A 25,847-nucleotide genomic window follows, 5' to 3' on the forward strand; every position below is an offset into this window, starting at 1 on the left:
GATGGCCATCACCACTTATAAGAAACATCAACGGGATATTGTTGCGTCAGTGAGACAGAAGGCAATTGCTGAAGTGGTAGGGGATCCAGGCTGCTGACAGCCTAAGTCAGTGATTCTCAACTGGGGTGCCATGTAATTTTAGTACTGTAGAGTGTGCAGACATGATTCACAAGATTAAACAGAGATTTCAAATAGGAATCCATAATTTAAAAAACATTATGACCTGTCATGGTCTTTTTGATTTTCATGCAACAGAAACATTGTTCTTTTTTTCCCCATAGTCAAAAAATGAGTAAAAACTAAGAGCTGGGATCTTCCATGGGGTGTCTTGGGTCTAGAAAGGTTGAGAACCATTGGCCTAACTATTGACAAGGTACTAGTCAAAAGGTAGGTTATTTCATAGGCTTTTGGAGAACTGAGTGTATAAACAGCACCAGCTCCCTTGAAGACTTGGAAGGGAAGCAGCAGTAGCAGGACACAAGAAAGGGCAAGAGTAGAACTCAGTGTTGGGAGTCTAGAATTCAGTTTCATGCATTATATAAAGCAGGTTAATTTGTACTGTGACAGAACACGTCAGGTTTGCCCTGTTGGTTTGTCTTATTTTCAGCTACCATTGATAGGACTGTAGTCACATGGTCCCTACTGCAGTCTCCTCACCACTTGTTAATACTTTATTGGGCCTTGCCTGACAAAGCTAAATTGATGTAAGGTAGTTATACCTGGTGTGTGTCCTATGGTGGTGTACATAGGCTGAACTAAATTGTTCCAATTCAACCAGTAGAACTGTTGTATGCAGGGAAGGCTTCTGTTAAGTCAAGTCAGGAGAAACTGACTTCTCTTGCTGGGGTCTTTGGGTTAAGCAAGTCAGTCTTGCTATGCACAGTCTGTCTTAACCAGGCTGACCTGGTACCCCTCAGGTGCCTTGAGATCCTTTCAAGGATGCCACTGTGTTCCAAGCAAAGTAAGCACTGTTAGGTGTAGAAACATTTCCATGCAATTCACAGGAGAAGCCCAGAGGTTTCAAATTGGACTGTGGTCTCTCTGAGGTCTTCACAACAGAATTGGTCTAGTATTTTTCTGTAGTCAAAAAGCAATTGAAAATAAAGGGCTGGTATTTTCTAAGGGGTGCCTCAAGTCTAAAAGGTTCAAGAATCACCTAGTTAGACTATGATATAGCATTAAGACATTGAACTGATTAGTCTTGATTAGATACTGAAAGGAATGACTAGATAGGGACAAATTTTGGTGTCACTTGCACTTATGAGCAACTCCAGAGTAAGTCAATTGGTAAATTATGATTCATACTGTGAGGGGGGGCATAATTTAGTCCGTATAATATACCCGAGGCAGAAAAATCTTTCACTGATAGAAAATCAGACTATATTTATTCTTTATTTTTAACAACAGTACAGTATAAAGTGAAAAAATAAAGCAATACTGTCACGGTATGTTTTACAGTAGTACAGATGAGCTGGTTTCCCAAAGTTGTGTGAATCCCAGGAGGAAAATATAATTCATTTCCCCATCTCTCACACAACAGAATTTTTTAAGTACTGTAGGTCTAGTGTGCTGGGTTTTATCACTTAAACTCAGATGGTGATCATTCACTGTCTTTTATTTTTTATCTAAGTTTAATTCTACTTTTAGAATAGGGGTTTTTAACTGGGGGTATGTATGGATGGGCAGGGACAGAGTAGCCCCTTCCTAGTGCTGCCACTGCCCACTGGAGTGCAGCCCCGCTCAGCTGGGAAGAGCTTGGTGGAGCCCCGGCACCAGCCCACCCCATGCAAATCTGGGGGCACGCATCCCCCATGCCCTGGACGAGTGGTGGGAGGAGCAGCGGGAGCCACTGGACAAGCCGTGGTTCTGTCCTGCGCCCACCCAACCCTGGCTGGGCAGTGTTTGCCTCGGTCCTGCTCCTCCTGCACCATAGGGGCCTTGATCTTCGCTGCCCCCAAACCCCTTTCCTTCCCTCCCCTTCCACCACACCAGACTTAGCAGCTACAAGCAGCTGTTCAAATAATGGGTCAGTATCAGCTGATATGCTTCCTTAAAAATTGGCTATTGGTATCGGCCCCAAAAATCTCTATCTGTGCACCCCTAATAAGAAGCAAAGCTTTTGGATTTAGGTAAACACAGTACTTTGAAGGTTGCTGTTCTGGAAGCAAAAAACTTAAAAACATCATTTTGATATTTAAGGCTGTAATTTTCTGTGTTGGCATATATTTTTGTATTTGGGATCTGTGTTTTCATTTAGAGACATATTGCTCAGATTTTGCTAAACTAGGGGTGTGGCTGGTGGTGTGTGCAGCCAGTGGTGGGTGTGCCCTGCTGTGAAATCAAGGAGCCTGGTGGACAGGGACTTTGTCTACTTTAGCCACCTTGAGGCTGCCTTGCCTGTGGTTGCTTATGTGCCTCTATCACAGGAAGCAGCTGCCTGGCCTGTGGCTTCCTGCCCCACTGCTGCTGTGGTGGCTGCTGCTGCTGCCACTGCCACCCCAGAATAAATCCAGCCCAGAAGCAGCCCTAACATCCAGATCTGGTCTGGGGCCCCTGCTGGCTTATACTATGTTTCAGCTTTGAATCATGGAAGTAATAATAATAGAATGCATACTTTCATCTACCAGAGTGGCACAATTAAATTCCAGTGAGCTATTGCTAGCACCCGTTATTAAGAAAGATATCTTTATTGACACTTTAGCACATGATATAAATGTGCTACACCTTCAAGAGCTATATTACATTTGTGCAGAATATTGTCAGTAGCCCAGAATAGCATAGACTTCATCACCACCTACAAACAGTATTTACTAAAGTCATAACTTTCTGGGATCTTAAAAAGTGGTTTATAACAAATAAAGGTGGGGTTTCAATAAAATATATTGTACATACTCTGGATACACAAAGTTTCATAGGATTATATAACAAAATCACATAACTAACTTTCACTGGGGATTTAATTCTGACCTTTGTTGGTCTTGGGAGATCATGAAATGTTCCAGACTGACAACAATGGTGGTTAAAGTTATCAGTTCCTCATTTTTGCCTGCTGAGGTCAATCCTTGTTCTGCAGCAGTCTTCTCTAATAGTGGCTCAGTCTCAACTCATTGAAATCTATGATCTATCCCCAAGGGGGCCAGTTTTGGAGGCTAGACACTTATCCAACAGAAACTGCAGACAAACACATTTCCCCATACATAACTAAGTTACATTGGATTGTAAAAAAATACAAATCAGAATCTTACCATCCTGTCACTTCACAGTGTCATAGACTCCCCTGGGCCTAAAATTTTCCTTAGAAACAGTCTGTGTTAAATTCATTTTTTATAACCATATAACAATGTGCATGCCAGGAAAATATTATAATATAAAAGATACGGACCTATCCGTATTCTCATATTTTTGGTGTGCTAATATAGGCAATTTGTATATGGCTCTCTGGTATCAAGTTATCCTAGGTCATAGACAGATGTTATATTTGTAGTTCCATATACAAACTTGTTGAACTACAAAAAGCAGGCATACAGATGTGCACCCTGCCTATGGTGCAAGTGCTACAAATGCAAATCTGTTCACAGCCTTAGTTTCAAGGTTACTGGACCTGAATTTGATTGAAATGTTCAGAACAAAATACCTTTTCCCAACTCAACAGATTTGCATTTGTAGTACTACAAGTGCCACAGCACCCTGTTGCACTATGAAGGGGATCCCTATTTTCAACCCCCCCTGCAGCTGAAGCGCTGCAAAATCTGTTGTCACTGATATTTTAGTTAATTTTCTAGTATATGCAGAATAAAAGTCATACTTTCTTATCCTGCATATGCTAGAAAATTAACTACAATATCAGCCTCTAATTCTGACCTTTAAAAAGGAAGAAGTGTTAGAATGTGCAAAAGGAAAGCTCAATGCCTGATGATCCCTGGTCATAGGAAGAGTATTATTATGGCTTGAGACAGGTAACTTCATTGTAAGGTTAAGTTTAACAGCTGAGTTCTCTGGAAAAACACTATGTATTATGTATGAACATGCCAAAATTAGGTATTCCTTCTTAAAAAGGAAAACTGTCAATATGACAGTCATACTTGCATATACTAGCTATATTCAGTTCAAACTACTTATATATTTCTTATTTCTATTTTGTTTAGCTGAGACAGTAAAATAGACTGTTACTTTCATTTTCTTTTCTTCATTCAGTAAAATACTGAGTTCACAACACTGGAGTGGAATAATTAAATACATTTTCTCTGAAGCTGAACATTTTTTATTTGGGTTAAATTATAATATTTTTTTATTTGCTTTCTTTTGTTTTTCAATACAAAATCTAAATTTTACGTAAAAAAATTGAAACCGTCCCTTTAAAGAATAATTCTATGCAACAGATACAATGGGGTAATATATACTAATAATTGCTGGACTAACACTTCCATACACATTAGACCTAGACCCTGCATTGATTTAAAAGTCCCACGCAGTGATTTCTTTTTTAAGAATGTTAATAATGTTCAAGTAATACAGCCAATGGCCAAGATTTTCTTTTTTAAATGAGGACCTAAACACTCCCTACAAATTACTTGAGTCAGAAGTGCTGAGCACTTACTAACTCCAATAGAAGTCATATTTGAAAATCAGAATATATTTTATTTGTATTTTTTTAAACATTAAATATTTCAGGAAGGATTTAAGAAAGTATAACAAACACAACTGTCTGAAGAGACTCCTGTTTTGTGCAAGTTCATTAACTATCTGATTGCTTAAAAAAACAAAGGGACATGCAATTCAATATATAAAATAAAACTGTACAAATTAAGTAAGCAAGTTCTGTATTCACATTATAATTTTAAAATTTTGTATTTCTGTCCGATATTGAAAGGCTGCATATTTTTGGGTCAGAACTTGTGTGTCAGGTTTCAGCCCATAGTAAATTTTTGCAGAAGAGTTTTAAGATAAGACTAACTTGGTTCCTAATGCAGTTAAAATCCTTGCTTATGCAAAGAAAATGCCAATACAATTTAAACTAAAAAGGCACAAAAATGCAGCACTATAAATATACTTGACTCAAAGATGATTTATATCAAGAAGGCGTGCAGTGATGATGTTCTCTTATTGGTAGCTGCAGCATTAGTAGCCTGAAAAATAAACTTGCATATGAAGCTCTTTTTAGGTCTGTTTTGAATTTTGTCAAGTACCATTGCACAACAGACTTGAAGATACAGTGCTGCTTCTTTTATAAATCAACTTGGTTATTCCATGTTTTCTAGTTTACAGATGATTCCACTCAATAGAGATAATATAGTCTTATTATTATAATAAAAAAAACACTATACAAAACAAGGTTGTAGAGATACTTAACCAGTAATCTGAGATGTGAGTCAAGTTTTAGGAAATGTCAAACACTAATAAGAATTCAAGGTTTTATAAAAGGATTTACATGTAGAAGCTACTTAATTCCTAGTTTGAGAGGAATAACCATTCCTTGAATGTCACAGAATTTCCATTGTATGGCACAGGAATACCAGAACACTATCCTGATGAAAGTTGTGGAGAATAATTGGATATTCATTAAAGAAATTAAACATTGATTTCAAAACTGTTTATAAACCTATACAATCACTTCTGAGATTATCTGGAAATTTCTGGAATATAAATATAAAATGCTGACCAATATTCTTTTCCCAAGAATCAAACAGGCTTATTTGCTCTACAACTTAGTGGATACTTCCAGATCATACCCAAGGTTTCCACCCCGGAAAGAGTCGGCTGAGGTTTTTGGGGTCCATAGCTTGCTGTATAAGAAGGTTCACCTGTCCTCCCACACTGAGCACTATCCCTTCTTCTACACCTTTCAGTTTCTCCTGAAGCCTCATCAGGACACGTTCTGCCACTTTGTTAAAACTCTGATCACTGCCAGAAAAATAAAAATGAAAAAGAATCAAACTGAGCATGCAGCCAGAAGAGGATGCAAAACTTTAGGAAAGAAGACAGGCTGTGATGTAGATGATTATATGGTCAGGTGGGTGGCAAATTGGCTTAGGGGTCACACCCAGAGAGTGGTGGTGGATGGGTTGATATCAACTTGGAAAGATGTTAGCGGTAGAGCCCCACAGGGGTCGGTCCTTGGACTGGTGCTACTCATTGTCTTCATCAGTGACTTGGATGAGGGCATAGAGAGCACCCTGTCCAAGTTCACAGATGATACCAAATTGTGGGGCAAAGTTAATACACCAGAGGGTAGGGAACGGATCCAGGTGTATCTGGACAGGTTGGAAAAATGGACAGAACAAAATAGGATGCAGTTCAACAAAGACAAGTGCAAAGTGCTGCACCTGGGCAAAAAGAACCACCAACACACTTACAGGCTGGGGGAGGACCTTCTCAGCAGCACAGCAGCAGAAAGGGATCTTGGAGTCATAGTTGACTCCAAAATGAACATGAGTTGTCAGTGTGACAAAGTGATCAAGGCTAACCGCACTTTACCATCCATTAGCAGATGCATGATGAACAGGTCCAGGGAGGTGATGCTTCCCCCCTATGCGGCACTGGTCAGACCACACTTGGAGTACTGTGTCCAGTTTTGGGCACCACACTTCAAGAGGGATGCAGAGAATCTTGAGAGGGTTCAGAGGAGAGCCACTCATATGGTTAGAGGCCTGCAGGCAAGGCCCTATGAGGAGAGATCGATGGACCTAGATCTCTTCAGCCTTCACAAGAGAAGGCTGAGAGATGATCTTGTGGCTGCCTGTAAACTCATCAGGGGAGGGCAGCAGGGAACAGGAAATGCTCTATTTACTGGGGTACCCCCTGGAGTAACTAGGAACAATGGCCACAAATTGATGGAGAGCAGATTTAGGTTGGACTTTAGAAAGAACTTCTTCACACTAAGGATTGCCAGAATCTGGAATGGACTTCCAAGGGAGGTGGTGCTCTCCCCTGCCTTGGCAGTCTTCAAGAGGAGACTGGACATGCACCTTGCTGGGGTCATCTAACCCCAGCGTTCTTTCCTGCCCAGGGCAGGGAGTCAGACTCGATGACCTACTGAAGTCCCTTCCAAGCCTAACACTTATGAATCTATGAATAAATCTAGGCAAGAAATAACCCCCTTACTTGGCTTTTCTGTTACACTGCTGATGATCAACGTTGAGAGTGGCACTGATGTCAGCCTTATCCTCTGGCCTCTGTTGCAAATACAGTGCTTTCAGAGGATTCATAGTCCAGTCAAAGAGGGGGTCATACAGCAATACCTAGTCAAGAAGAAAACAAGTATTAAAATCCTAATTATTGATAGCTTAATGGCTTAACAGGAAGAGAAAAATTAAACAGCTGAAGTCCACAAGTGAGTAGAACCCTTGCATGCGACTTAATCCAGTAGTGACAGAACACAGCAAACAAGCAGAGATGAACACAAAGCAAAAGCATGTTGCTGACCCATCCCCTGATACTCTAAGAGCTTCAGTTCTGATCCAACTGCCTTTGTCCTCCCTCTTCAATAAGGAGGTCAATCCTTTTTTATATTGATTAACCTGTTTCTCCTTTTCAGTACATGTTCTAGAGTGCCTATTGAATTCATTTCTTTTTCCTACTGAAATTATTAAGCAATTCTGTTGTTTCATTTCTTTTCCTGTTCAGGTGCTTTATGATGTACCTCAAATACTAGGTTCTGCTCTAGCATGCAACTACCAGAGCAAAAAACTCAGTAAACTAAGAGATGTTCTACTGCATGTTTGCTTACTAGACATGCAGCACTACCAACATTGGAAGTGCTACATACTTCTCTGTCTAGAAGCCTTAGATATTGAAGGAACAGGTTTGTAATTTTAATGCCTTAAAAAGAGTTGCCACAGAAAACATGAGCTGAGGACAGTTTAAAAAAAAGCTAGAGATGAACAGTTTTAGACACTTCAATTGAAGTGTACAATAGGAAAAAGCAAAGATTCAACGCAGCTGATTATTTCAATCATATTTCAATATATATAGAGAGAAAGAACAATTTTCTTTCAGTTATTCATCAGGAAGCATGAAAAACATTTACCTCTACAATAGTTAGCAAAGCTTCTTGGGAATTTCTCATCACAGCCATCGTTTTCTCACAGCACCTACAAAAGATTTTTTTTTAAAAGATGTTTTTGGCCTTCCTTCCATTTATGGTAATATGGAAGAGCTTTTCATCTTAAAACATAAGTCATTTGTATTTTTACCCTTCTTCAGAAGCAGGATTATAATTACTGATGCTTCCCATTTTATAATACAGAAAATGAACATAGGGCTAGATGGGAACTCCTGCATCCCCAAGGGCTTGTCCATGCTACAAAACCTCTGACATAACAGCTATAAATTGGCACAGCCCTATAATGAATATGCCACACATGCTGACAAAAGGGCCTTTCTTCCACTGCAGGTACACCAGCTCCCCAGACAACATGACCCAGTGATTCTCAGCCAGGGAGCTGTGGGGTGTCACACAATGTGAGCACTTGTAGGAGTGTAAATATAATTACAAGATGAACCCAGTAAGAATCCAGTGTTAAAAACCTTCTGACCTGTTACGGTGTTTCTGACCAACTGCTCTATTATTTTCCTGTAGACAAAAAACAAGTCAAACTAAGAGCTGGGTGTCTTGAGTGTAATGAGGTTTGAGAACCACTGACAGATGAAACCAACAGAAGCTCTCTTCTGTCAGTAAAGTTGCTTGCAGCGAGAGTTTTGTTGGCATTATTATACTTGCTAGGAAGTGTAATGAGTAGAGCTGTGCTGTCAAAACTATCATGTAAATCTGCCTCAAATTGAGTTTTCTTCTGTGGTAAGCAACTGTGTCATATAATCCCATTGAAATTCAGCAAGTTTCATTTCAAAACTATCTAGATCGTTTGCCCCCACTATTCCTATGAGCAAAGGCTTTTCCACTAGTTAGAGACAACCTAATTTACAGTCCAGAGTTCGTGCCTGGTAGTTTTTGGTCCCTAGTGGGTTAACGCTGTCTCCCTATGGAATATGGAGGTAGTTCAATGCTGCTCCTAGACTTCAAGACTATGTGTTGACCTTGTAACAAAAGACTTCTTCCAGAGCCTCAGAAACACTCTAGTAACACATAAGTAGCATTAAGATTACAACTTAATACACTAATTCACTTTAAAACAATTATATTTTAACTTTTACTTTAGAGATGAAATTCTGTTTGCTTTCTGGTCATTTACCAGACTGTTGTGGGTGAAGGGAAGATTCAGTGAGGAAAAGCAGCTCTTAGTAGAAAGAAAATTATTAGGTGAGAAATGTCTTATTAAGTTTCAAAGTTTCTATCCTCATTTACTAATGGGAAATAGTAGGCATGGGTAAAAGTCAGGAGGGCGGACTTCAACGAGCTAAGGAGAATAGTCAGGGAAGCACTGAGGTGCCAGAGGGGAGGGGAGCCAGGTGTCCAAGGAGAGTGGTCGCTCCTTAAGGAGACGATCCTCCAAACCCAAAGGGAGGTAATTCCAACACGGGTCAAAGGGGGCAGGAGGGCACAAAAGCCCCCATGGCTCGCCAAAAGCATCTGAGAATGTCTCCTAGCTAAAAGCGAGGCACACACCCAATGGAAAGGAGGGGCCATCACCAGGGAGGACTATACTGCAGTTGCTTGGGGATGCAGGGGGGAGTCAGGAAGGCCAAGGCAGAGATGGGACTGTGACTAGCGACCCAGATCAAGGACAACAAGAAGTCCTTTTTTAAATGCATAGGGGGCAAAAAAAAGGTACCAGGTAACGTGGGGCCCCTGCAGGACATGCTAGGAAATTTGGTTGTCACACCAGATGACAAAGCATATTTAACCATTTTCTTTGCCTCCATTTTCCTGAACAGGGACCGGAACAGCCACCCCCACTCTGGGCCCCCAAGGGAGGCGCACCTAGGTCAAGGGTTAGTGAGGATCTAGTCAGGAAACTTCTGGAGGGACTGGTTGTATTCAAATCAGCTGGTCTGGATGATCTCCACCCCAGAGTGCTGAGGGAATTAGCTGAGGTCATTGCGGGACCGCTGGCACAGCTTTATGAGCACTCGTGGTGCTCTGGTGTGGTGCCAGAGGACTGGAAGATGGCCAACGTGGCTCCCATCTTCAAAAAGGGGAGGAAGGAGGACCCGGGAAACTATAGGCCAGTTAGTCTTACCTCGATCCTGGGTAAGCTTTTTGAGAGAATTATCCTGGCACATGTCCACGAAGAGCCAGCAAGAGAGATTATGCTTAGGGGCAACCAACATGGGTTCATTAGTGGCAGGTCCTGTCAGACCAACCTGATGGCCTTCTACGACCAAGTCACCAAATCCTTAGATGCAGGGGTAGCAGTAGACAGTCTTTCAGGACTTTTGGAAGGCCTCTGACACTGTCTCTCACCCCGTTCTCATTAAAAAACTGGGGGACTGTGGTGTCGACACCTACACAGTCAAATGGGCCGCTAACTGGCTGGAGGGCCGTACCCAGGGAGCGGTGGTGGGTGGGTCATTTTTGGCCTGGAGGGATGTGGGCAGTGGGGTCCCCCAGGGCTCGGTCCTCGGGCCCGCACCGTTCAACATCGTCATCAGTGACTTGGACGAGGGGGTAAAAAGCACTCTGTTCAAATGTGCTGATGACACTAAGATGTGGGGGGACGTGGGGACACTGAAAGGGAGGAATAGGCTACAATCGGACCTAGACAGGTTACGGGGTGGGCGGATGAGAATAGCATGGGATTCAACACTGACAAGTGCAAGGTGATGCACCTGGGGAGGAAGAACCAGCAGCATATCTACAGGCTGGGGAACTCCCTTCTCATCAGTGCAGAGGCAGAAAAGGATCTTGGAGTCATCACTGATGCCAAAATGAACATGGGCTGGCAGTGTGGAGAGGCAGTAAGGAAGGCCAACCGCACCTTGTCATGCATCCACAGATGCATCTCAAGTGGGTCCAAAGAGGTGATCCTCCCCCTCTATGTGACACTGGTCAGGCCGCAGCTGGAGTACTGCGTCCAGTTCTAGCCGCCACACTTCAAGAGGGATGTGGACAGCATGGAGAGGGTCCAGAGGAGGGCCACTTGCATGATCAGGGGGCAGCAGGGCAGGCCCTATGCGGAGAGGCTGAGGGACCTGAACCTGTTCAGCCTCCACAAGAGAAGGCTGAGGGGGGATCTAGGGACCTGTTACAAACTAGTCAGAGGGGACCAGCAGGCACTGGGGGAGTCCCTGTTCCCCCAAGCACTACCAGGAGTGACCAGGAATAACGGTCACAAGATGGCAGAGGGTGACCACTGGCAGAGGGTAGATTCAGGCTAGATATCAGGAGGTGCTACTTCAGTGCTACTTCACAGTCAGGGCAGCCAGGATCTGGAATCAACTTCCAAGAGAAGTGGTGCTGGCTCCTACCCTGGGGGTCTTTAAGAGGAGGCTTGATGTACACCTTACTGGGGTCGTTTGACCCCAGTACTCTTTCCTCCCATGGCAGGGGGTTGGACTCGATGATCTGCTCAGGTCCCTTCCAACCCTACAAACTATGAAACTACTGTATTTACATGCATACCACATGACCCTTTCCCCAAAAATCAGTCCTTCAAAACTGGAGCCTTTCTATCAATCTGGGAAGCTTTGCTGAAACAGAAACACAGAGGAAGAGAAGCATGGAGAGGTAGCAGACATCACACATTGCTTACCTTCTGAAGACTCCCTCCACGCCAGTGATGCCCATTCCATCCACAATGTCTCTGGTTAATCTAAAAGGAACCGTTTCTGGTGTGGGAAGGATTTTACCTTGCTCAAAAGCAACTCCTAAAGCAAGAGATGTAGTGAAATGTTACAAAAAAGTTTAAGTTAAGAAAAAGAAAGCTTTTTGCTCCCTGCTGCTGCACTTACCCAGATCTATGTGTACAAGTTCTGCAGTTTTCTCATCAATCAAGATATTCTGAACATGTCTGTCTCCAAGTCCCAGTATGTAACCAACTGAAAAAGAAGATCTTAAATGAAATGTAATCACTAAAACTTTTTTCACATTTATCTTTGTAAAAACATGAAAAGAGCTGACAAAGAAGATTTCTGTAAACAAGTTAAAAATGAGAGCAGGTAATACACTCTGTGTCTGTTTAGACTAATAGTACCAGTACAGAGTAGCCCATATAAATATCATACAATGCGTCTGCAACAGAAATGGTGCACCGGATGCAAGGGATAAAAGTTCCTGATGGAACTTTTAGGCAGAAAACCTGCTCCAATGGAGTCCTGCCCCTTCCCATCGATGGACATTTGGTCCTATAGGCCAGATACAGACATTAAGCTTTTACAGGTACAAGTGAAACTGGCCGAACAAAAATTCAGCACACACAGACTTCCCCCAACCCCTGCTATCCCTCAAAAGGTGAATATGTATTCTGTTTGCTACCAATTTAAACTATGCTGCTTGCAGAAAACCACACAACTTGGATCAATTCCGCCTCAGGCTTTTTGAATGTCTGTACATAACCATAATGTCACAAAACTGGTTGAGTTAGAAACCAGATATGCAGCAACAATAAACCAATTTTAACACTCAGAAGAGCTCTTAAACCTGAACTGGCCTCCCATTTTGCAGGAAGAGAAGTCCCTACTCGTTTTTTGCCAAATAGTATACTAAGAAATACTATGATAAATATTAACAGACTTCAGTTTGCCAAACGTGTATTTTATAAGTATCATATGCCGCCATATATATATGTTCAGGTTAAGTTTTAGAATTAAATATTACTTTTATACATGTGTGCACACAAATTTAATATTTAATAAATAAATAATATATATAGAGAGAGAGTAGCATATGATACTTTACTGATACATAGTTAATGAGTAATAGAAAACAAAAAGAATGCACCTTGAACAGTTATTTTAAAGAGAGAGAGAGAGAGAGAGAGAGAGAGAGAGAGTGAGTGTGTGTATCTTTAAAATAACTGTACAAGGTGCATTTTTTGTTTTCTATTAGTTACTCATTAACTCACAAATGGGCCTCCCAGTCATATGTTTCAACTGTATTGTATGATACTGACACTATACCCAATACTGCATTCAGCAGAATGAATTCGAAGTACAGACAATCTTCATTTGTGTAAAGCATGAGCTTGGTGACAGTCCTCTGTAGGGTTAAAAGTACCATCTCTGCTGCATGCTATAGTTGAATAGTCACAGGCCTTTGAGCCGGACTGCTGCCCAAGAACTCATTCTACTCGTATACCCAATATTTTGAAGTATTCATGTTTATATAAACCAAGGATGCTTTAACATAGTTTAAACTTAAAACAGAACCTATATTCACACACTCATAATCTATGTAATACTCTCTTGAATATCTTTCAGAACATGAATATTTAATTTAACTCTAAAACTTAATCACCCTGAATTTAAGAGTAAAGCCATCAAACTGATGAAAGCTCATTGAAAACCCAATACGTGTGCATTTCCATGTTGGTTCAGCAGCAGCAGTTAACTAGAAATATGCTTAAGCTGAGCACATTGTTTCAGACATCACAAACAATGCTAATAGATAAAATAAAAATGGCACCTCTTAGACTTAACTCTGCTAAAAACACAAGGGGAGGAATTAATGTTTCCTAAATGGGAAATGCCAAAATTGGAAGAGTTAAATGTTATTTTAAATCTTTCAAGATTAGAAAAACCTACAAAAGCAAAAAAGCCAAAATCTAAACCTGACTTCTGAACGCAACAACTAGAATAAGCTTGCTAATTTCTTTTCCCCAACTATTTAAGTTGGTCTGATAAAAGATATCAGATTCACCAAAAAAACCTTGTCTGCCTATGTCCTTAGATCAACACGGCTACAACCTACACCCCTACGACTAGAATAAGAGTTTCAGTAAACTGGGTATGCGAAGCTGTCACAGTGCGACTTGACTTAACTGCCATTACCCTGAAATGGTATGATTTTTCTCTTTATGGAAATGAATAAACCAGCACAAGGTCTGAAAATATGGGGACAATCATCCTGAACAGAATGACTGCAGTTGTTTTACTGTACCAATAGAAGATGTAGCAACACTGCGAGTATAAGCCAATCGCTTCTCAAACCAAACAGCTGGGTCCAGGAATTTTTCCATGCAGAAGTAGCGAAACACAGGTTGAAAATTCTTGCAGATGTCCATAAAGACGATATATTTCTCCTCGAAATGCTTCTTTTGGGCATCCTTCAAACCACAAATAAATAAGAAATTTTATTTGGTATTCATTAATTAGTTGGCAGGGGAAAAAAAGAACTAGATGGAAACACACCTTGCTTTACTCTGATACCAAATGCTTGTGCCATTCTCTCACAGTTGTAATGAAACTTCAGAGCATTCATGTTAATCACTAACTTAAAATATTTTTTTAGTTCTTTAATTGTTATTTTCTTTCATTATAATGGGAGGAAGACTGATAAAAATAAATTAATTCTGGAAGATAACTAAATCTGCCAGGCCTCTGCAAGAACCATTCTAAACTTCAATAGTGGTCTCATCTGGAAAGAGATTTTTTGGAGGCTCAACCACTGTCTGTTTTTTCTCATGTCAGATATTTAATTCATAATTAATATTTTTAATACCCGTTTCCAAATTGTTGTCAGATAAACCTGAAGATCTCATCAGTAAATTCAATTTCACACCCTATTATCAGTAATTACATTATGCTAATACTAAATCCAGTGTTTTGTTTTGTTTTTTTTTAAAGATCAGCAATTTAAAGAACCTCTACTCAACATGAAATGAAACAGATTCTTCTTTTCCTACTGTGACTCACCATCATAGCCTTGTGAGATTGAAGACTACTGTAGTCTTTTGGCCTGTATCTGCTGTGAGCTCCTTCTTGAGGATTCACAAGGAACTCGCCAATGGGAGTCGTCCCTGAGCACCACTCAAGGACTCCACTTCTCTGAGAAAGGGGAACAACCTGGGAATAGAAAACCAGTAGCAAATACATTACAGCATGCATCCTTTTAAGGGACATGAGTATTAGAGTATACAGTTGAATTCACATAGCTTCTTCTTATAACTTTTTCTAAGCAATGGAGACACTTTTTTTTAGTAAAAGAACCTGCTAATGAACAGGTATTCATGCTATACTACAACATAATTACCCTACTGAGTTTCCATGTTTGGTCCTCATATACTAATGCAGGTATTACTAACCCTTCAGCATACTTTATGGGCTACTGAAAGCATTTGTTTGGATTAGTGTATTGTGTGACAATTGAAATATACATGTGAAGCTGAAGATACTCAGAATATCCAGTCTCAGACTGTATCTATTGCTGGCTCCTACTCAACAACAGGTCACATTGCAGCTGGCTCTGACTGACCCCTCTTGCTACTGAGTAGTAATTTGTTTGGTTTTGATAGTTTCCTTCTCTTTTGGAGGCAGCTATGAGAATTTCTAATTTAGATTTTTGTGCAGCTTTCATCTTTTGCTTTACCATTTAATTGTCAGTGAGTTAGAAAAAGCCTCTAGCACTAAAGATGGGATTTGTAATTTCAATTATAGTTAAATAAATATGATTTCCATTATATACAAATTTAAAATTATTCTGAAACTTTTTCCTCCCTGCCCTCATTCTTTTTACAGAATTGCAAAACCAAACAGGTTTTACTTATTTTTGCCAAGCAAAATGAAATCCATCTATGAGTTCTTGAAACTTATAGGGTGCACAGTAACAAAGGTAGGTTTGCTGGTTGTTTAGAAGCACAGTTCCCACTTGTCAAATACAAAGCTCATTCCCATGACTTTCCTCTTTTGTTTTTTTTGATTACAGGTCTGTATAAAGAATACTTCAGAAAGCACTGAAACAGAATCCAGTGCAGCAATTTTCTTTTGTACTTAATGAGGGGAACAGTTAAACTAAAACACTTGCTTTTACTGAACTCTCCCCACCTGAGGAAACAGTTAAATTCTTGATATGTACAATTTGTCTGAAGTGCCTTTGGGCAGTAATAGAATAGGAAACATCACACCACACAAGTGCCATTTATCACAACTGCTGCAGCATGGCAGCAGGAGGTTACCTTGTATCTTCGGATGGTTAGCTTTCTCTTTCTGGTTTCAGTGTTTTGCTGAAGTAACATATTACACATCTGGAAAACCTGCTGCATAACAGCATCCTGTCTCAGATCATCCCTGCCCTTGGGAAGAAATACCAAAAGCAATTAAAGGAAACCTTTCTGGGATCCAATTTCTGCTACTGCAATAAAAATAATTCTATAGAAGCATTTAAGTACTCTGTAAAACCTATATTACATTTTTTGAAACTATACAAAATTAATTCACAGTTACAGTTGTGCATATGCTCTCTCTCTCTCTCTACTTGGTTTTCTAGTATTGTTCAGAAGCTGGAAAGTAAAATTAATCTGCCGGCTTTTTCTTCTTCTTATAGGAAACTTTTTCTTTTTTTTTCATATTTTCCAAAATTGTACATAACTTTTCTTTTGGTAGTATGCTTTGAAAGTTCAGTCAATATTGCACCGCACAGCCTATTATGCAACTGAGGCAACATCAACTGATACTGAAGGTATGATTAAAAATATAAAAATCAGAATCAGAGCCACATGAATATTCTTTGAGCTTTAACGTTATCACATAATTAGTGATGAGGACTGCAGATCATAGCTTTTCCATTGGTTGCAGAGTACTAAAACTGCAGAAATCCCAGTCATCCCTGCTACAGGTCTGTACATTCCCAAGAATAATATATTTTTATGTGCGTCTCTCAAGAATGATATAGACACTTGGCAATTTCCTTTTTTAAACCCTTCTGCAAACATATTTTAATTGTCAACACAGGCCTGTACTGGGAACAGACACAGATCACAGAATGACAGAAAAACAGGGAGGTCATCTAGTGCAACCCCCTGCTCAAGGCAGCATCATCCCAATCAAATGTTAAGTGATGTGCCCAAGTGACAGAACTAGTCTATATGAGAACTAGGAGAAGAATTCAAAGGTCCCCAGGCCTGTACACACGATATTTTTTGCCATTTCTGTGACTGGTACAACAGGCAGTACATAAGAGAGAACTCACCTTGACCAGCTGCCTTCTCTCTTTTCCATCTGAGCCTATGCAGTCAATTATTTTAGGCAGGTTCAGGCCTCCTGCTAAGCGAAATTCTGGCTTGAATGACCTTATTGTCACCAAATTTTCATATTTCCCTGTGGGATCCACCTGAAATCATTCACATAGTTAAAATCACTGTAATATATCATGTCCATCACACCAAAGAAAAATGGTTGATTAGCTATAATCTCAAGTTTTACAGACTTTATTAGCAGATTTAGCACAAAATGGTTAATGTATGATCTTGGTGGTCTATAGGGGCTAGATCAGCAGTTCTCAGCATTTTCAGTTAGGGCACCACTCCACCACTTTTTTTTGAATTGGTAGCAATCTGTGGTTGAAAACCGCTGTTGGTGCTGCCTCAGATTACCTCAGTGCATAGGCTGCTGTTTCTGAGAGAACCATGGGGGGAGGCCGGATTGGATACAACTACAACCTGAGCCAGCTCTGCCTGCTTTAGGGTTATCAGAAAGCCGTAATGCAACAAGAGTGCACACATGCTATAGCCCTGTGCGTGGGGCAGTTTTACCTGCCGGCTGCCACTGTGGCACCCAAGGGGGCTCATCTCACAATACCCCCGCCCCAGTTGAGGACCACTACACTAGATCCACAAAAGGCATTGGGGTCTGACTGTAGGAGTGGAAGTCACCACCCTAAGGTTGGTGTCTAAGTGCCCAATACAACGCATAGAGAGCAGGAGGTGTCTAAGGAGATGAACACCACAAGCCTGACAGCAGGGAAAGGCCAAGGCCAGCCAATAACAAATGCCAATGAGAAAGATGCATCAAAATTCAATGCGTTAATGGAACTTAGTGACCACTCTGCAGCTACAATTCAGGTACCTCAGTAAGACTGCAGTTCACAGCCCTGAACCCTCATCTGGACTTAGATGCCTAACTGCCCCTCTGGGGAATGGGAGACTGGCTAATTCCATTCCTATAAAACCTGTCCAGTCGTGGTGCTGCTCATCTTACATAGCAGCTGAGAGGTTTGAGCACCTGCACAGAAAATGGAGACAGGTTCAGTTCCCCAACTCCTGATTCTTAAACTAGGAGACCACAGGCTAGGGTGGGCTAAGGGCACTCTCTCCCCTCCTGTGGAAGCTGGGCCACTGCATGGCCAAGAATGCAAGATCTGTAAGGTAACAAAGAGACGAAGAACGAGCAGGACTGTAGGCAGGTGGTCAGGGCACTTGTCTGGCAATGGGAAATCCAGGATCATAGTTTGTGCTCCAAGGACTCTGAAGATACAATGGTTTATTCACCTTAATTTCCATGGTGGGAACAACTACATCCTCCAAGTTCTTTAGTTTAGTAATAGGCTGCTCAGCTGGAATACTGATGCCTTCTGCAGTTAAAACAAATGCATTTTTGAATTAGACAGGCAAGGTTTTTTGGGTAGATGTGGTATCTTTTATTAAACCAACTGAATAGTTGGAAAATATATTCTTTGCTAGCTTTTGGGCACAAACACCCTTTTTTTCCCCCAATTATAAATTGTAGCCACTCCTTGAAATTCACAATTACCAATATCTGTTTTGGGTTTTTTTGGGTTTTTTTAACCAACACTGCAGTCTGGCCCCTGAATCTCAGACCTGCACAGTGAAGAGGCTGGGAACTGTCCTATGTCCTTTAAGAGACCAGAAACGAAGCAATAAAGGCAGGTCTTTTCCAGCAGTACCAGAGATTCTCCAGCCGTCTTGCATCCAGGAGCCCACCAGGTTTTTAACTTCACATAAATTAAAGGCATCTGAAAACTTTTTTTTCCCCCCACAGTAGCAGCACAGTACCCTCCTTCCCTCCCCACCAAAAAACACTTAACTAGTTAAACTCTTCAACAGAAACTCTTATCCAAAGACCTGAAGGAACTTTACAGATAATAATTCATTGACCTATCACCCTCCTGTGAGGTGAACAGTGATTTCTCCATGCTTAATTCAACAACACAACCACAGGAGTCCAAACTGCAAGCACCCGACCTACTAAGTAGTGTCCCTCTTTTCCAAGACTTACTTCTTTGAGATTTCCACGGAGTAGCGTCTAAATTTGCCAACGTGATGTAAGCATCACAAAGTGCCTCAACACCTCTGACCATAGAAGCCTTCCTACTTTTTATGATATTAATGATGTTGTTAGCAGCCTCCATACGATCCTGTGGGAGCAAAGACAATAAAAATATAAGAAATGCTGTTAACTACCATCCACTAGAAATGAGGTCGCCCTGTGTAAAGAAAAGAAACACAAACATTGAATAACCTCCTGCAATACAAACATGAATTCATTTAAAGCAGGGGTTCCCAAACTGTGGTAACACATATCCCTGGAGGTACGCAAGGCATCTCTGGGGGGTATGCAGAAGAAATTGTGTACTGCTGGATTGAATTTAATTTTTATTATAATAGTAATTGGCATTTAAGGGGTTAAAATATCAAACATGCTGGTGGAGTTATGCAGCAGCTAGCTGGTAAATCTGGAAGGGGGTACGCAACATGAAGTTTGGGGACCGGATCTAAATGCTAATCAGTATTTTCCAGTCTGGGGTTAGGAGGGCAGAAGGCTATGGCAGATATTTTGTCCAGGTAACGAGCATATAAAGGGACAAACGGTTTCGCTATCTCTTTCCTATTTCTGTTGCTGGCCCTCACGTGGCCGGCTAGAGAAGATCACGTGTACATGGCCGAGGGTTCAGGCAGAAGCCTGACTTCCAAACTCTCTTTCTCTACTCACAAAACTGTTGCTAGGGACAGAAGTTACACAAAAACCAGTTTAAGTGATCAGAAACTGGTTTAAACCTGTAACACAACAGAAGTTCAGTGCACATAAACCAGTTTCAAAATGGCTGAAACGGCTTAAGATAAACCTGGTAGACTTAACTGCTTTAGGTCAAACCAGTTTCTGTCCCAGATCCCTTCTCGGTTCAAGTTAAATCACAGTCCCCCAGGATGCTTTGCAGCCCTGGGCTGTGCTGTGTTGTCTGTTTCAGAGAGCAGGGCTAGCCCTTGCCCCTCTGCTCTAGCTGGAACAGTGAGGCCTGGCTGACAAGGGGTGGTGCTGGGAAACCAAGCTGGGGACCACAGCCAGGACTGCGGGGGAACAGCCCCTGCCAGACTTCCCCACTAGAGTGGTGGGGGAAGTGGGCATGGGCAGGCAGGCTCAGGCAGAAGGGAAGGAGGGGGTTTAAACCTCCTCTCCACTGGCACAGGACCCCAGCCAGAGTCTGCTTGGCTGCTGGCCAGCAGGAGACCAGCAGACTCCACCCCCTCACTCCTCTGGCAGAGACTGAGACAGGTGATTGATAAGGGGAGGTGGTGTAATCCTGCTCAGTTCCCTCAGGCCATGGGGAAGGGGGAAGAGGCAGGGAACCCAGGCTGGAGGGTCTGGTCCCCTGTCACCTGTAAGCCCAGGGCCAAGCCCAGCAGGACCAGACTGAGAGGTGGGAGGTGACTACCCAGATGACTTGTGACATAAAACTTATGCAAGGCTTTCTCTTATCTTTTTGGTTTATTACATTCTATTTGAAATTGGACTAAGTTGTGTGTGCTCTCACTGTATTTTACTGGGCTGCATCTTAGCTTAGGCCAAGATTAATGTTCTTTGTTGTGTGCTTGGAGTTGCAAATTGCTGTGTTCAATACATTCTCACCTCAGAGAAAGGACTATTCTTGTTCAAGCTTTTATGAATTCAATGCCACTATCTTTTTCGCTTCCCAACCCCTTCCCACCCACAAAACCATCTCAGAAATTAGTTTTAACAAAAAATGTGTGGGAATGTCCTTACAGTCATAAGTAATAAAAATTCTAACAAGAATATTAACTTTAAAAAGAAGTTATGAAATTGTGTTATGTTGTTATGGCTATAGCACTGCCATTACAATTTTTCGCTAAAAAAGCACTAACTATATTAAAGATACCTTGTACAAACCCAAATATTTAAATCCCACAGATTTAGACTAGAAGCTTAACATTTAAATATGCAAAACAGGAACATTTTTGGTTGTCATCTACTTTTAGTTATATATCCAGTCGAATCTTTGCAACACCTAAAATCTGCAGAATCCCACTGTACCAGGGTGGAAAATCTAAAGGAAACTTCCTTTACAATACTTGGGACTTGAAGGAATATTTTTCAAGAACAGTAGGGATTTTTTTTTGTTGAAAGCTTTGTAATAAGTTATTTGCAGAACTACTGTCAAACCTGAGAAGCCCCTGGTCTATGCACAGATTTTTAAAAATTTTTAAGATTTCCCTCCTACTTTGCATCCCATCAACAATCAGTGTCTGAAACTCTGAATTAAGGAATCCCCTGTCAATATGACAACTTTCTGACATTGTGATACCAAATGTGATATGTAAAACAAATTCAGATTGACTTAGATACCATGTCAAGTGGGGAGATTTCTTTCGGTGCATTTTTTACTAATGCGCTGCTTCTTCTTGTCTCTGGTTTTGTCAGAAGTTCATCCTTCTTGGCATTTGCCAGAGCCAATATTATGAACAAAGTGTGATGCGGGTGATCCAGTGAAATGCTAGCTATTAGCTGTCAGAAAATATAACAAGATTTAAAAATTAAAACAATTCAAATTAAAATCAGACCTATAAATTTTAAGCTTAAGTGTCAAAAACTCACTAAACTTTTTCATATTCTAATCAGAGGACTTGTGATATATATATTATCTACTTTGGCTAGTCTTTTAAGATGTAAATCTACTCTGCTTTCCAATATTCTAATTAGCTAACATAGAAGGATTTATTTTTTGCCTTTTATTGTCTTGTGCATATAAAAATAAAGCAGGTCAGCTAAGTCTGTATTTTTTCAATTCCTACATTATATTCAAGAGTATTTTTAACACAACAGCCTGACTATTCTGAGGAGTTCTACATTTATTAAAAACAATGAAAAAAAAGCAACACAAGGAAGAATTTTACATAGAATTGTAAATAAAAGGATTAGATTACAAAAACTGTAATAAAAGGATATATGCAACATAAATCAGTCAAGATAAAGTATTGCATGTTAAGATACAGCTCTTTGTACTTAACCTAATCAAGCTACTTATGGCTGGGTGTTAATTACATTATTCAGAACTTCATGGAATCCTAAACCACCCATCTTCTTAGTTCCCATTCGAGCAGCCAGCTGGTACATCAGAGGAAGAAACTTGTATGAAGGGATCTTTTTTGCATTTTTCTGTTGTAAAGAAAGAGTAAATATTAAAGAGATAAGAAACATAAACCATCAAATGTGACCTGATAGACTTGTATTGGTGTTCTAAAACAAATTATACAAAAAAATCTTTGCTGGTGAGGCAAGTGGCCGGTTCATCATTTCTCTTGTCATTGTTTCAGCTCTCTCTGTGAGAGGTGTCATTTTATACCAGGATGATTTAGATGTGTCAGTTAGGAAGCACGAATGAACTAGATGCTACATAAACTGATGATAACAGAACAGTCCTTATCTAGAAGGCTTAAACAATCTGATTTAAGACAAGAAAAAAAAGAACATTTATTTTTTAAAAAGCATTTGAAAGAAACACATTTTAAATATAGCTCAATAAAGACAAGAAAAAGTGTTATTTATAAAAAAAATAAAAGTATTTGCAAGAAAAATGTATCATATATTTTTAATTAGTATTAAGACAGAAATAAAAGCATAATGGACATATGCCCACTCATTACTAGTTTGCAATTTCTTTCGAAGTGGGAAAAGATGGCACCAGCACCATTTTTTTAATTGCAGAGCTGCTTATGATGCTTTACAAAAATGCTTAAACACAGAAATTTCTGCCTCAAAGCACTTACGATATAAATTAGCTATAACATAGCAGAGGATGTCAAAGGGGTCTGATAAAGGCATAGGAAGGACAAGGATTACATCAGAGAAAAGCCTTGAGTTTATTAAACTGAGAAGGTAATTTTTTGTTAGGGCAATTTTAATTAATTTGTTATATTAAACTGACAGAAAATAAAATGCCAGTTAACTGCTATTTAACTGAAATACATGAATTCTGAGGAAAAACAGAGAGAAAAATGAGGCTGCATGGTGCACAGTTATACTCTATTTACCAGGTATATAGGTGTGTTGGGAAGGTGAGTAGCTAAGCAGATGAAGGAAATGTCAAAGTGAGCTCTATTATTAGGTAGAATATACAATGTAAGTTTTAAAGGTACAAATATAAGAAATGTGAATGAGTTGCAGGCACAGTGGCACAGCTGTGCAGGTCCTGGCAAGTGAGGATAAGGGTTCTAAATTTGATTTCGACATAGAAACACTTTGTAAGCAAAAAGTGAAATCAGAGCTAGGGATGTAAATATTGTTTTTAAAAGAATTACCATTTAACCTCCCCTAATTATACTGGTTAAACAGTTAACTGAAAACACATACCTAGCCCTGGCCAGGGGCTGTGGAGCCTGCCCTGCCTTAGGGGAGGGGAAGTGCAGGGAACTGGGGGCTATGCACAGACCTGCTTAGACACAGCTGCTGCTGGGAACTGCTCCCCAGGGCCTTTGATGGGGTAAGGGGGAGTGGGGAGGAGGCAGCAGCAGCAAGCCCACCAGGCAACATGACCCACTGTGAAGCAGCAGGCAGAGAGCAGTAGGGGAGGGGCTTTCCCAGCCTGCCAGCATGGTGGGAGGGAGAGAGCAGATTAACTACAGGTACTAGTCCCACCTTGCCCTGCCCTTCCCCCCATCCTCTCTCCTTTTTCCTTCCCTCCCACTTGCCCTGCTGCCTTCCAGTTCCTACTGGGGCACCACTTGGTTTTCCTTCCCCACCCCCCCGTCCCTGCCAGATTGCACCTAGCCCCACGCCAAATAGTAACTGGTAAGATATAACTGGTTACCACTGGCCTTATCAGTTAAATGATTAATTGTTTAACTGTTCACATCCCTAATCAGAACCTAACCTTCATCATCGCATTGACTTCAGGGACTCCAGAGTTCTCAAGCCAGAGTGAGCAGAGGCGGAAGATCCACATGTCATGTTCTTCTCCACTCAGTAAGCAGCTAATGTAGTTCTCTATGGCTTTGCACAAAAAGCGTCTGCAATCCTCTTTCAGTGCATTAATTGCACATTCATCGAGTTCCAGCTCTCGCTGAACCTTCACTGTGTATCTATGGATGGACAGTCTTTTAAAATTATCAGTTATACACTAGAACACCGGAGTGCTCGTTTACCAATTTAAGAACTCTCCCAATATTATCTGACACTTGTGCTGGATGTACAAGCAAAGAAAAAGTTGTTTCTTAAACCAAACCCTGCCTTGTCAAGTGTCCCCTTCATTGGTGTCCAAGTGGCAACACTGCTCTAAGTTTCAATCACTGAAAATCAAGTCCCTTTTCCTAATAGCAGGACCTGAATCAATGTAAAATGCAGATATGGGAAAGGGAGTAAGTACAGAAACTAGATACTTCTACAGAGGAAAAGGAAAGTATGAGAGAGAACCTCAAGGTTTTAGACTTTTCCCTCACTTTTTTCTCTTTAGACTCAATAAAAGGAAGAGATGTACACTCTGATTCCACTATGCCATGGGTTCAAACTCATCCAGGTCCCTTCCACTTCCTCTTCTCTTCCCTGTTCCCTTCTCTCAGTGTACCTGATCTGGCAGCTGCTCCAGCTTGTCTGGGACTCGCACTGTGTGGCACGGATCCCAGAGCTACCAAAATGGGTGTTGTGTGCATCACAGTCTGGCCACAGTGGCAGCTGCGCTGTACACTGTGGCTGCACCAGTGTAACTGTGCCACATGCAGTGCCTGCTCTGAGACATGTAATGAACAGTGCCTGCTCCAGTAGGTCCGGGACCTACACAGCACATGGTGCATGCAAGCACTGCACACACGGCAGGTGCTGGACTGGCTGAGCAGGTGCCGCATGCAGTGCAGTCCCTGAGCTACTGAAGTGGGCAACAATCTGCATGGGGAACAATCTGGTCGGAGGTCTACCATGTGCAGCGTGGCTGCTGCTCCAGCTGGACTGCGCTACATGCGGTGCCCGTTCTAAGCACTCTGGGATCTGTGCTGCAGGCAGTGCAGGTCCCAGACTGGCTAGAGCAGCCGCTGGATCAGGTATCCTGAGGGAGGGGGGTCTATGGGTCCAATATGGCTTGTGGACCAACCTGTCACAGGCATGTCCATGTGCATCTGATCAGACCCAGGGTCACATGCCTGTGGCAGATCACCATGGGCCAAATCCAGTCTATGGACCATGTCTGACACCCCTGCACTACGCAAAGCAAATCCCAAACCTGCTTACATTTGTTTCCCATGAGAGAACAATCCTTCAGCCCAGGCACTCACCTGTTTGTCTGAACTTTACGTTCCCTTATGAGACCAACCTCCTCCTTGGCCGCCTTCAGTAATGCTTGCTTATTTTCGAACTCTGAGGATTTCATGTAGTTTTCAATTCTTTGGTACTGAGTATCAGAAAAACGAGCCAAAGAGAGGAATGCCTTCATTTTTCCACACTTTAGCTCATCACTGCTGTCTCCACTCTGGCCTGCAGCAACTTCCACTGCCTACAGAGCAGGTTACAAATGCAGTCATGATAAGGCAGTTGATCAGGTTGGTGTAGTAGTTCTAGCCATCTTTTACCGCCATACTACTTAATTAAAACAACTCTTTTACTACGTAATACGTGTACATGCTGACACAGGTGTGCATAAAAAATAAAAACAAATCTGCTAACCAAGTATTTGTTTTCCTAAGAAAAAATTTTCCTCAAATACTTCAGTTTTCAGCATGAAGAGAGAAAGACCTTTTATCTGTAAAGAAGATAAACCACTGTATAGAAGCCCTCTAACA

The 25,847-nt window shown here is 41.2% G+C and overlaps 2 protein-coding genes and 1 long non-coding RNA gene across 11 annotated transcripts in view; 2 read left to right on the plus strand and 1 right to left on the minus strand.

The window, feature by feature from the left end:
- Positions 1–14,819, plus strand: part of C1H11orf65 (chromosome 1 C11orf65 homolog) — a 44,495-nt gene extending 29,676 nt beyond the window's left edge. The window contains exon 9 of the mRNA XM_090029707.1: positions 14,680–14,819. Within this exon, the coding sequence (XP_089885833.1) occupies position 14,680 (1 nt within the window). The 3' untranslated portion in view covers positions 14,681–14,819. The remainder of the gene's footprint in view (positions 1–14,679) is intronic.
- Positions 1,374–25,847, minus strand: part of ATM (ATM serine/threonine kinase) — a 111,443-nt gene continuing 86,969 nt past the window's right edge. For all 9 annotated transcript variants that reach the window (XM_090029601.1, XM_090029565.1, XM_090029594.1 and 6 more), the window contains 15 exons: positions 25,344–25,561; positions 23,954–24,161; positions 22,126–22,239; positions 21,430–21,588; positions 19,066–19,204; positions 18,318–18,400; positions 17,021–17,161; positions 16,008–16,124; positions 14,749–14,898; positions 13,994–14,159; positions 11,848–11,934; positions 11,649–11,763; positions 8,027–8,090; positions 7,102–7,238; positions 1,374–5,901 (listed from right to left, as the gene is read on the minus strand). In XM_090029601.1, coding sequence (XP_089885727.1) covers positions 5,724–5,901; positions 7,102–7,238; positions 8,027–8,090; positions 11,649–11,763; positions 11,848–11,934; positions 13,994–14,159; positions 14,749–14,898; positions 16,008–16,124; positions 17,021–17,161; positions 18,318–18,400; positions 19,066–19,204; positions 21,430–21,588; positions 22,126–22,239; positions 23,954–24,161; positions 25,344–25,561 — 2,076 coding nt within the window. In that variant the 3' untranslated portion in view covers positions 1,374–5,723. The remainder of the gene's footprint in view (positions 5,902–7,101; positions 7,239–8,026; positions 8,091–11,648; positions 11,764–11,847; positions 11,935–13,993; positions 14,160–14,748; positions 14,899–16,007; positions 16,125–17,020; positions 17,162–18,317; positions 18,401–19,065; positions 19,205–21,429; positions 21,589–22,125; positions 22,240–23,953; positions 24,162–25,343; positions 25,562–25,847) is intronic.
- Positions 14,905–15,999, plus strand: LOC149875216 (uncharacterized). The gene is made up of 3 exons (XR_016439421.1): positions 14,905–15,056; positions 15,571–15,664; positions 15,758–15,999. It is a non-coding gene; the product is annotated as an uncharacterized LOC149875216 (long non-coding RNA).

The sequence above is a fragment of the Crocodylus siamensis genome, chromosome 1, assembly GCF_052110815.1.
Source record: "Crocodylus siamensis isolate JL-2025a chromosome 1, ASM5211081v1, whole genome shotgun sequence".
Taxonomy (NCBI): Eukaryota; Metazoa; Chordata; order Crocodylia; family Crocodylidae; genus Crocodylus; species Crocodylus siamensis.